This window comes from Hevea brasiliensis, chromosome 16 (genome assembly GCF_030052815.1).
Source record: "Hevea brasiliensis isolate MT/VB/25A 57/8 chromosome 16, ASM3005281v1, whole genome shotgun sequence".
NCBI lineage: Eukaryota > Viridiplantae > Streptophyta > Magnoliopsida > Malpighiales > Euphorbiaceae > Hevea > Hevea brasiliensis.
The window spans coordinates 58,885,933-58,898,768 of record NC_079508.1 but is presented as its reverse complement, the minus strand read 5'-3'; the positions used below and the strand labels follow the sequence as shown (position 1 = coordinate 58,898,768).

Below are 12,836 nucleotides of genomic sequence, written 5' to 3'. Positions count from 1 at the left end.
TTCAATCCAAGCTCAGGAATAAAGAGCCCAAACCCTAAGATAATGGATCCCTAGGCCTAATTGGTATGACCCGATAACCAAACATTGGCAGTTGACTTTTACTCTTTCTTCTCTTATAGATTATTCACCGACTTTCTAAGGGAAATTGGCAAGGCAACTTGAAATTCAAACATACAGGGGAGAAAATCATCATTTAATCTTTAGTATCTCTTCTTCAATAGATTCTTCACCCATTTTCAAAGGGAGATTGGCAAGACAACTTGAAATTCAAACATACAGGGGAGAAAATCATCAACCTGCGCAACACTTGCAAGTCCACAAGAAACTAGGGATACGTAATAAAATACCATAAGAGCAACAAGGACTAGGGCCAGTGTCGAACTGCAAATAGCTTGGCAAAGGTAAATTGAACGGTATCAACCTCTTATTGCCAATCAACACTAGTGGCTCCAAAGTCCTTCACAACAACCAATAAGGGAAGTCAACTTTTACAAGCAGAGCTTCCCAATAAAAGTCCCATCCAAAAAAGAGACACTAGAGTTCCAAACTGGAGACTAAGAAAATGCCAGGAGAAAAAACAAAGAAAATCAGCTAAGAACTTGCATTATTGAAAAAAAAAAAAAAAAAAAAGACAACAGTGTCACAAATGGCTGAACCTCCCTCAGACTAAACTATGTTGTAGACTTTTTAGTGAGTAGGGAGATCGTTTTACTTGTGGGAAATATATATATATATATATATATATATGGGGCTTCGATTTAATTTAAATTGATTTTTTGATTTGAATCAATTTATATTATTATTATTATTTAATTATTATGCATTTGACAAGTTTTAATTAATAGTTTTTAATTATTTTATATTAATATAATAATAGAATAAATAATGTTTATATATTTTATGCTAATTTAATAGATTATAGATGTGGAAGAAAAATATAGAAAGTTCTGATATATTTTAAATTGCAACTAACATAAAATTCAAATAATATTTCAAGTTAAACTCTATACGGCAACAATTGCATAATTTTTTTAAAAAAAAAAAGTAAATTGAATTAAAATTGAAAAGTTAAAATTTAAATTAAAATAAAACAGATCAAAACATCAAAAAATTGAATTAAATCAAATAAAAAGTTTTGACTATATTTTGCCCTAACCATAGTATCAAGCAACCAAACATGCATGTTCATAACTTTCACCTAACATTCTGGTTGAGTTGAGAAAGAATAAAGTAAAGTTTTCATTATTTTAAAAATTTTATAATTTTTCGTTATTTTTGACGGAGGAAATTTTTTTGAAGTTTTTGGGATTTTTAGGTAAAACTTTATTTAATTCATTGATTTGACGAATTAAAAAAATCGGAAGTTTTGAAAAGTTTTCCTATTTCTGTAAAATTATATTTATAAAATTATATTTTTTAAATATAAATTTATAATTTTAAAGGCGTAAAAAACTTCATATTATTTTGGAAAATTTTTTCTTGAACAAAGTGTTAATTAAAATTGAAACTTATGTATGATTAATTAAAATATATATAATGATCATATAAATTTATATATAAATATTTAATATAATAATCATTAAATTAATTCTAAAATTAAATTTATAATAACTATATATATTACTTTAATTTATATTATAAATATCATTAAAATTAAAGTTAATATTTATATATACCGATTTCATTCTATAAAGATATTTATTTTTCTCTTTTTTATCTATCTTAAATTATTAAACATCCCCATGTTAATAATTTATTTATTAATTTATCAATATATTCTATTTAATATACTTTAAAAATAAATTTTATTAATTTTAAAATAATTTAACAGTATAAATTATTTAATTTTTAATAAAATAATATAAATATAAAATATAGTATGAAAAATAGGTAAAATTTATTATTTTAATTATATTAATTATATTTTTTAAATTATGCGAAAAATATGTATAAAAATAAAAGTAGACATATATGTAAAAATAAGGATTAAATATATTTTATTGTACGGAAGAGTAATAAATTTAAGTCAACAAAATTTTAAGATTTAAAGACAACCCAGCGTGAAATTTAGCTTCTTGTAGTTTAATTGGCAGTGCGACTGAAAAATATTGAATGTTGAGAAAGTGATCGGAAAGCCAACATGAGGAAGCGAGATTTGGCTATTCTCATGCTCTCTGCTTTCGCTATTTTTTTCTCTCTTCAGGTAATCACAAAACCCTAAAATCCTTTCCCTTTCTGTTTCTTTTCTAATCATTTAAATTTTATGTTCATTCCAACATATTTTTATGGTGATCAGTGTTTTTATTTGTAACTAATTCTTGTTTTATAGCATGAGGGTGATTTCTCGTTTAGAGAGGCATGGTTTCATCTATCCGATGAATACCCAATTAAATACGAAGCTGATCGTCTTCCACCACCTGTTGTTGCCGATCTAAACGGTGACGGGAGGAAGGAAGTGCTTGTCGCTACTCATGATGCCAAAATTCAGGTCCCATATTGAACACCATGTTCTCTAATTTTGCCTCCTCTTTTTTTTTGTCCCTGTCAGTGGAGTATTAGTGGGTTTTGGCGGGTTTGATTGTGTGATGTGATTTTATATGTGTTAGGTGTTGGAGCCCCATTCTAGGCGGGTGGACGAGGGGTTCAGTGAAGCGAGAGTGCTTGCGGAGGTCTCACTATTGCCTGACAAAATTCGTGTTGCATCTGGTAGGAGGGCAGTGGCTATGGCTGCTGGTGTTATTGACAAAACTTATAAGCAGGGCCAACCACTGAAGCAGGTGTTGGTGGTGGTTACTTCCGGGTGGTCTGTAATGTGCTTTGATCACAACCTAAAAAAGCTATGGGAAACAAATCTGCAGGTTGGTAACTTCATTGTGCTTTTGTTATTTACAATTTCCAGTTTACAAATACTTTGGTTTTTGTGTAGGAAGATTTTCCACATAATGCTCACCACAGGGAGATTGCAATCTCGATAAGTAATTACACTGTGAAGCACGGGGATACAGGGTTGGTTATTGTTGGTGGGAGGATGGAAATGCAGCCACATGTATGTTTCTTGTAACTTTAGGCAATAGTTTGTTGTGTTGTATTTTTCCTTGTTGCTACTTTGTTTACAGGATTGATTAGGTAGATTTTTTTTTTTTGGATGGGAGGCAGGGGGATTTCATTTCAAGCATTAAGCTACAGAGTTTAGACAAGGGCATTTGTTGCATGCCTGCTCACTTTTATTACTTCAAACTTGGGCTATCCATGGTTGTGTACCAGAATTCAATTTTTTGTTTTACAGGGTAGGACCTGAAATAATAAAGAAATTGGATCTGGAAGTCTGGTGTGGATATTGCATCTACAGAAGACTAGAATTCTGAAATATGTTCTACTTTTAGGCTCGCTTTGTCATTTTTCTTTTCCACGTTTCCTGAGATTATACCTACTTTCTTCATTGTTTCTTGCTGTTTCAGTTTTTCGATTTTCTATGCATTTTCGGTGCAACCTTTGCTAATCAGATCATAATTCTTTCCTTTTGTAATTTGCGTCCAGATTTAAGTTGATGAAGACAAATTTTCTAGAAACCTGTTAACGTGTTAGCGTTGTATAGTTTCACAGAGGAACTATAATTTTGTTTGAACTGAATTTCTGATTTCCATTTCCAGATATACTTGGATCCTTTTGAAGAAATTGGGGTAGCCGAGAGAAATGCTGAGCAGCATAGAAGAAGTGCTAACGAGAAGGAGGTATATATGGACATATATTTGATATTCTCTTTTCTATTCATTTGTTATTATGGATATGGGATTTGCACAATTTTGTGACTAGACTTGTTATTAGTCAAGCATACTAACAATTATTTAGACTTGGGTATAAGGCTTGCCAACATTCTAAGGGTGATTATATTTGATATGTAATAAAGTAGTATACTTTGTTAAGATTGTGAATGTAAGGCTTGAAAGAAGCAAATTTCAATTAATCTCCATCTGGATGGACCAAGTTTAGCAAGTTCTTAAGGATGATTTTAAATTGAATGTAATCGAGTCTTGTACTTTGAAATAGCATTTCATGCTTACATGAACAAGTGTTTAGACTATGTCCAATAGAAAACTAAAGATATTTACATAAGAACAATGGTTTTCTCCGCTTTCTGTTGTCATAATTTACATTAGTAACATGGTAAGTATTCCAGTGAAAATTTTGTTCATTTCAAAAATGATAATTTCACTATCATTAATGAGTCGACTATAGATCATAGAGACAAGTAATGCATCCAATTTAGGAGAAAACATTTTTGGAATGAGGTAATCTTTGATACTCTTATCATCCATAGAGTAAACATGAAAAATTAATTGGTAATCTTAATTCGTCACGTGTGATTTAAATCCTTAACTCATACTTGTTAGCCTAAAAGGATAATGAACAAATTTTCTTTCTACTATTGTCTCCACAAGGGTTGAAAGCATTGAGGATGGCCTTCATTTCTTGTATGTCAAGTGACATAACTTATCTTAGGTTAGGAAAATGTGAAAAAATACACTTCGATAGAAGTTGACTTGTTGAATAGGTTATTTGCTTGGTTGCCACTTGCTAGTGCAACCACTCAATTATAAAAATGATAAGAAAAAGGGTTTTTTATTTCATAATACCGTAATTATTAAATGTGCAAATTATACATTAAGGTGCAAAGGGGTCTTGGATCCTAGGTGCAGGCATGCACTTGAGAGAGGCCAATTGTCAAAAGAAAATCAAAACTAAGATCTAGTGTTGGAAACAATTTCAAGATATTAGCACTATTTAACCAAATTGACCAAAGTTGCAATCTTCAAAGCATTATTCTAAATTTGCTATCTAACCATCAAGAAAAAGACAACAAAAAGAACATAGACTTGAACAATAATAAAGCTAAGACGTGTTTCAATGCCAAGGGAGGGGGGGGAGGGGGGGGGGGTGTGTGGGTGGGGGAAAGAGGAAGAGAAAAGTTGAGGACCTGAAACAAGATCTGAGGAGAGAGATGTGAGGAAAATGGATTTTGGAAATGGAAGGATTTACGGCTAGAGACTCTACGGCCTAGGCATGGTGGTTCAGCAAGATTCTACAACTTTCTGTCAATGGCAACAAACTTTCCAGCAACTTTCTAGTGCACTGGCGTTGGATTTTGTTAGGACAGAAAATTTGGAGTCTGGTGGTGGTATCCTTTGCTAGTGAGAGAGCTTGTTGGTGGTAGAGATTTGTGACGCAAGCCTTGCGTTGTCTTGTACCATAAAACATGTGCCTATTAAAGGTTTCCCACTTGACCATGGTCGAGGCACTGGCCAGCACCCTATGCACCTTTAACATGCGTGTATATTACATCTTATATTGCTAGGTCTAGGGAGGGTTTTGTGCATGTAGTAGGCTATTTTGAAGTTTAAACTTGAGATCTTGAAATCATAATGAAGAAACCTTACCATTCTGTGAAGGTTTTTCATTAAATATCACTGAAATTATTGTGTATAAACTGATTGGAATTGACACCTTATAATTTTAACAATTAAGTCATGAAATTTTGAAATTTATTCTTTACTGCAAATTGTCTTTAGATTAAACTCTTAACTATCACTCAACCAAATATTTGAAGATGTTTGTATACTCCTAAGCTTAGATAGGAAATTATGATCAGAACTAGATACTTTCCTATCCCCATGGTTCCATTAAACATTTCTCTTCTGTTTATGATGTCCCATTGATGCAAATATATTGAGATTAAGTCATTCTAAAAGTATAGATTGTTTGTGTCAACAAATGGAAACTCTTTGATAATGTCTCCCCCAAAATATGGAGAAAGATTTTGCTCCTCTTACATGTAATGTACCAATGCACTTATGCTTCTTGATATCTGCTAATTTTTGTTATTATGGCTCTCTTTTCATTTCAAGCTGCTCAATGTCATTATCATATGCCTCAGTTGTGATCATTGTTGATATCATTTATTCCTTCCCCCTTTAGCGTCAGATGCTTATAGTGCCTTTTTATATCCTTTGTAGGCTTCAGAGAACTCTGGAACCATGAATTTGCGTCATTTTGCATTTTATGCATATGCTGGTCGAACTGGTACCCTTCGATGGAGTAGAAAGAATGAGGTTACCTATTTATCAATTATTAATGTCTTCTTAGTTATTTCTTGTATCATATCTGTAGGATTATAGTTTGTGTCCATTTTTTGGTTGTATGGAACTGCCATGATGACTCACAAGTCCTTAGTTTTATTCTCTTTGGAAGATGTGCTGTTCATGCCTTAGTAATTTGTAGCTGTTTGTTGTAAAATTAACTATTAGCTAGACATTAACTAAATTTAAGTTTTGCACTATGTCATTGTACTCTAGTGTTTTCATTTTTTTGTTTTAGCCTAAATGTGTTGCTATCACATTGACCATCAAAGTTTCTTTAAGATGCATGTGCTTCCTTTAAGTAACTGTAATTTAAGAGACATCTTCAAATTTCAAGTCCTTGAACTTTTCAAGATTTGTGTATCGATTCCTTTAATTGTGTGTATTGGGCCCATGGACTTCCCAATTTAAAAACATTGAGAACTTGATTAAAAAAAAATTTTAAAAAAATAATTTTTTTAACTGCAATTTAAAAAGAAATTGTACTGCATTTCAAAATATTACACTGCTCAATGGACAAAACTTGAAAATGTCTATGGCCCTGGATATGGGTTTTTTGGTTTTCCTAACTGAATATTTTCTAGAGTGAAAAAGCAGGGCAATTTTTAAATTTTCTTTAAACTGCCAAACAAATTTCGTCACCGTTTTTAAACAGAATTTTATTTATGCCATTCTCTTGTACCAAGAGAAACATATCATATGGCCAATATAAACATACAAACAATTTGGATGGTAATTTTAATTAGGAAACTTTCATTCATGCAGCACCTTATGGATAGTATGCTATGTTTCTTATGTAAAATAGACGGTCCTTTTTCAATTAATAATATCATCATTTTTGTTGTTTAGAATATAGAGCCGCAATCTTCAGATGCATCCCAACTAATTCCCCAACATAACTACAAGCTTGACGTCCATGCTCTGAATAGCCGTCATCCTGGAGAGGTAGGCCTTGGAGCCATTTTGAGAAACTTATTACTCTGAATTGTAATTACTGAATTCTTATATAAATCGCGATACCTTCTTATTGATATTAACATCTTGACTTATTTTTGTTCTTATAATCTCCCAAGAAAAAGTCATTGATGACCAATTAGAACAGTTGTGTTTCTTAAGTTTTTGGATTGCATTAGTTTATCTTCCTCAGGTTTTTGGATTTATCGTTTCAAGCTGAAATTGGCCTGAATATGCTTCTATCACAAATTTTGAAGCCTCAAACCAATACCAACCCAAAATAATTTTCTTTGAAGAGAAAAGTCCTATGTTCTTGTGTTTTATTTTCTTTTATTTCCAAAGTAATTGTTACTGCCTTTTCTATTGGCTATCTCTCCTAAAGATTTGCATGCTGAGCAATGTTGCACCTTAGCATGAATGCAGGGAATTTAGGGAGTCCATTCTCGGAGTTATGCCACATCACTGGGTGAGTACGTTAGATGTTCTTCGTTTATGCATTTTGTTAATGATATTCTTTAGGAGCTATTCAAATCACATTTTGTATTTATCTTTGTATCAGGATAGGAGAGAAGATACTTGGTTGAAGTTGACGCACTTCAGGCGTCACAAAAGAAAAGCTTTGAAAAAAGTTCCTGGAAAGACTACGAACTATCCTTTTCACAAGCCTGAGGAAAATCATCCTCCTGGGAAGGACTCTACAAAAAAAATTTCTAACATCATTGGAAAAGCTGCAAATTATGCTGGGTCAGCAAAATCTAAGAAGGTAAGGCCTGCTGCAGATTGAATCAGTATGCAGTTGAGCTTAAATGTAGTTGAAACTCAATAAATGGATTAATATGAAGATGTATGCTGTACGTTCCGTGGAGGTTCGATTTGAATTATGAGCTGTGCTTGGAAATTTTATATAACTGTTGATTGGATGCATAGTTTTGGTTCTGTTTATGATTGCTTATCTCTTCAAGGACCTTTTTTTTTTTTTTTACCTCCATTCATGTTTTACATTTATTAGCAAACTTCCCCCTTTTAAAATCAAATTGTGTGGGTACCATTGATAAACTACTGTAAGTTGAGATTTGTTCGTGCTTTGTGGATATTGTGAAGTTTTATGGTGGTACCATAATACCATATAAAAGAAGACAGGAAAGCAAGTCATAGAAGAGAATTGTTTCTTCTTTCTTCTATCTTTGTCCAATTTCTGTCATATGGTCAATTGAGTAGAATCATGTGCCTTTATGCTCGTTGTACATTCCAACTCTTGTAACTGTTTACCTTATCATTTACATAATTAAAACAATTCTTTTCACTTTCAACTACCTTTTGAGTCTTTCTAAATATTTGTGAACATGAAGTCAACTTAAGTAACTCTTGAATGTGTTCCATCTTCCATTACAAATATTTTACGTTTGCAGTTATAAATTCTTTGGACAGCTTATTTTTATGCGTCTGTTTTAGTCACTCTCCAGCCTTGCATTAAAGTGGAAATTTTTAAATGGTAATTCTGGATTCTAACTTTTCCATTGTGGAATTGGGGGTTGTGTTGCTGAAGTTTGTGAATTGAGGAACGCCATCTGCTTTATCACTTCTTAACTAATGTGAATATTGTTAAGCATCCAATGTTACAGTGGTAGGCTGAATATTACTTGTAATATAAAACTGGTTAGATGTGCGCCCATTCTATCAATTACTTGTTAGGAAAGAATAGTAAAGTAAAAAGGTGACTAGATCTTTATAAATTATACTAGTGAGTTTACTTTTGCTTTCTGTTGCACTTGTGATGTTACAATTTGCATGTGTAAGAGTGTCCATCACCAAAGTGGCATCTGGGGATTTTTGTCTTATAAACATCATACTCTTCTCAAACCCATTACACTTTGTTGATGCAGCCATTACCTTATATTCCAACCATAACAAACTACACTCAGCTTTGGTGGGTTCCAAATGTTGTTGTGGCTCATCAAAAAGAAGGGATAGAAGCTGTTCACTTGGCATCAGGTCGTTCTATTTGTAAGGTAAAGATTAAGCCCATGACATAGTTTCAGTTAAGAGTATTTTATATCATTTGAAATTTTAGTTGGCAATGTGCAACTGCTAAGTGAAGTTCTTTTTCAAGCTGCCAACCTTAACTGCCGTAATTAGATGGTGCTGTTACAGCAAGAATGGCTAGCCTTTTTCATTTTATATATTCAAGCTATGCTTATTTATTAGAAGATTTCTATCTGTGTGTGCATGCATATGTATTCGCACATACGAAGTTGAATGAGTGGCATTCATGAATATCTTTACAGCTATCAATGGATTCTTCAGATTTATTGTTATATAGTTTCTAATGAGTTCAATGGACACTGATTATATCATCAGCTTCATCTCCAAGAAGGTGGCCTTCATGCTGATATTAATGGGGATGGCGTCCTAGACCATGTCCAGGTGTGTGTTTGTTTCTTGAAACTCTTCATTTTGATTCTTATCTTAATTCTAGTAACAAAAACTGCATCAGTAAGTGTTGATTTAATGTTTGCTGTGGCATCCGTATGTCACAACTTTGTTTGGTTGAAATATTGCAATTCACTTTCTTGCAATCATATGTTGCGCAATGCTAGTCTGCCATATACCCATGTTGCTGGTCATTGATGTGGTTAGATATTTCCATTGCTAACTTGACTTGAATGACCCAGGGTACAGTGATCTTGTTTTCCTGGATTGATAATCCCAATAAGCATGAGAAAACCCAAGTTGTTGTGTTTTGTGCTCCTGGTATTTTTATATCCACGGTCAATCTGCAATTTCTGGCTTATGTTTCACATTTTCATGCATTTGTATTTTTACGCAACTTGTGTTTGTGTAAAGGCTTTGTCATATGCAAATGGCTATTGCAGATAATCCTGATCCTCAGGTAAATTCATGTTGGTTATATTATGTTATCTAATGGGACAGTATATTTGCTTTTCCATTCTCATATACTTCACTTGTGAAATAATATTTATTAGAAACCAATATTTAGTAGGAAAAGTCGGCTAGGTATATGGGTGTTAAACTGGAATAGAATCATCTCTTCAGGCTGTTGGGGGAAATGGAGCTGAGCAGACTGTTGTTAGTGGATCAATGGAAGTGCTGCGACCTTGTTGGGCAGTTGCAACTTCTGGTGTACCAGTACGAGAGCAACTCTTCAATGCTTCTATATGTCATCATTCCCCATTTAACTTATTCCAACATGGAGAGTTCTCAAGAAATTTTGGCCGTACATCTGATGTATCTTCTTTAGAGGTAGCAACACCTATTCTCATCCCAAGAAGTGATGGTCATAAGCATCGCAAGGGGAGTCATGGTGATGTTATCTTCTTGACAAATCGCGGGGAGGTATGCTGTAATCTGAGCCTATTTTCTTATTGTTACTAAATTGCAATCTGATAAAGAAAATTGTTTTGTTTCATTATCTTTATTTGTGTATTCTTTTTATAATTTGGAACATTATTATATTTTGAAATTATTAGTTAGGTTGTGTACTAGGTGGGTCTCACAACAATTCTTTTCCAGTGGAGCATGCTCTTGTGCTAACTGATAATTTCCTCTTATTACAGCATTTGAAGAAACAATATGATCTTCGAAATGGTTTTTCCCATGAAGGGAAATTTGTTCCCTAAATGGAGCTATCCAATTGGATTAGTGTTGATATTTTATTTATTTATAAAAGAAAATCTTTGTGACTGTTAGCTGTGCAGAAATAAGAGGTCAAGTATGCTGAGGTATTAGTGACTCATTAAGGTGCCACATCTTTCAGGTCACTGCATACTCTCCTGGCTTACATGGCCATGATGCCATCTGGCAATGGCAACTCTTGACAGAGGCTACATGGTCAAATCTACCTTCTCCATCAGGGATGATGGAAGGTGGCATGGTTGTCCCAACGCTGAAGGCATTTTCTTTGCGATTGCATGACAACCAACAAATGATTCTTGCGGCAGGAGATCAAGAGGCAGTAGTGATATCTGCCAGAGGAAGCATACAAACAGCAATCGACCTTCCTGCACCACCCTCCCATGCCTTGATCTGCGAGGACTTCTCAAATGATGGGCTTACTGACCTTATTGTTGTGACATCAAATGGGGTATATGGCTTTGTGCAGACAAGGACACCTGGTGCCCTCTTCTTCAGCACACTGGTTGGCTGCCTTTTAATTGTGATGGGGGTCATCTTCGTGACCCAACACTTGAACTCCATGAAGGGAAAACCACGTTCATCTGGTCCTCGGTGAGAATGGTAATTTATAACTGTTTGTCTGAAATTGATGATCATCAGCCTTGAAGAGAATCACAGCATCAAGTGGTTGATATGGGATATCCTTTTGATCTGCGTAGCAGGCATCAGAGCAAGGAATTACCAGAACATGTATAGAGAGGATTTTAGGGAACTGCAAAATTATGGAACTAACATTGTGGATGACTCTGGGCTGATCTTAATATGGTTTTTAGAAAATTTTTGGATTAACTTGTAATATGAAAGTTCTGTTTATCTTAGACATTGCCTTTGGAGAGATTTACCATCTTGGAAGTTGAGGCAGAAGCGATACTCTTGAATGCCTTATATGGGCTGGCCTGATTATTTCTCAAAATGGGCTAGTCTGGAATGCAAGAAGCTTGGGTAGAGCTCTCATCTTTTCACCGATTCAATTTTCATTTCATTTAGTAAATGTGGCCGAGACTTTGTTAACTCATTTATGTGCTCGATGCTACTACTGTTTTATTGTACTGGTAATTGGTATTGGAGGTCTTCCTTCTCACCCAAGATTATATTAGATGGTCGGGGCGCGTGAAGGGCTTCATGATGGAGATCTCATAAATCTTAATCGTACCTGTCAAAGGCTCTGTATATGAGCCACCAATGTTTTCAAGAAGACTGCCTGGGTTTTTTTAAATTCAAAAAGACGTATTATTAAGCCAATCAACTCGTACTCATGGAATCTTAGGCTGTCAGCTGAAAGGAGAGGCAGGACCATCCTTGACAGAAACAAAAGAAGGGTTATCGTGATCTGAGGCAATCCAAATTGGGATAGGAGAGAACAACCATTTCCCATTAATTAAACTCTAAATAAAACCTATTATAGCCCTGTCAATTTCGGTCCTTTTTTTTATAGTTTTGAATACCAATTCAAATCATGTCCTATATACATAATCTCATCAATTAGGTATGTCTATGTAAAAAAAATAATAAAATAACAAAAATATCACATGTCTATTAAGCAGTTTCTTTTTTTTTTTTTTCAATAAAGGTTTAGGAATTTGTTTAGACTGCAGACCACCAATTGCCAATTGAGAATAGAGAATGGGTAATTAGTGAAAATAATAAATAATTGCAGCCTTTGCTATGAGAAAAGACTATGATAGTGGAATTGTTTTGAGCATACTACATGATAACAATTATTATAAAATAATGTGTAAGTATGATGTTGCCATGTTACTATTTTGGGCGGTGCATCACTTTAGCCATGCACAGTGAGAAGGTTATATATATTGGATGGTATTTTATGCTTTGCTTGTCTAATCGAGGCATTCTTCAAAATGATGAAAGTTGCATTGGGACAAATCCACCATCTTCTTAACGATTGAAGTTTACAAATGTCTTCAAAATAATTCAATATTTTTTCTTTTAATTGAAATTAACCCGTCGTTTATAACATTAGAAAAGTATTATTGTCAATGAAATTTAAATCCATCACTTGTTAAGATATTTATATGTTATAATAATCGAATTTTA

At 33.6% G+C, this 12,836-nt stretch overlaps 1 protein-coding gene across 1 annotated transcript; it reads left to right on the top strand.

Annotated features, from left to right (window-relative positions):
* Positions 1-2,036: 2,036 nt before the first annotated feature.
* On the top strand, positions 2,037-11,599 carry LOC110668510 (uncharacterized). The gene is made up of 13 exons (XM_021829779.2): positions 2,037-2,203; positions 2,330-2,488; positions 2,607-2,858; positions 2,927-3,046; positions 3,651-3,731; positions 6,012-6,107; positions 6,984-7,079; positions 7,501-7,554; positions 7,648-7,851; positions 8,972-9,097; positions 9,447-9,512; positions 10,143-10,442; positions 10,864-11,599. The coding sequence occupies exons 1-13, from the start codon at positions 2,141-2,143 to the stop codon at positions 11,335-11,337; spliced, it is 2,091 nt and encodes a 696-aa protein (XP_021685471.2). The 5' UTR covers positions 2,037-2,140; the 3' UTR covers positions 11,338-11,599.
* The last annotated feature ends 1,237 nt before the right edge of the window (positions 11,600-12,836 follow it).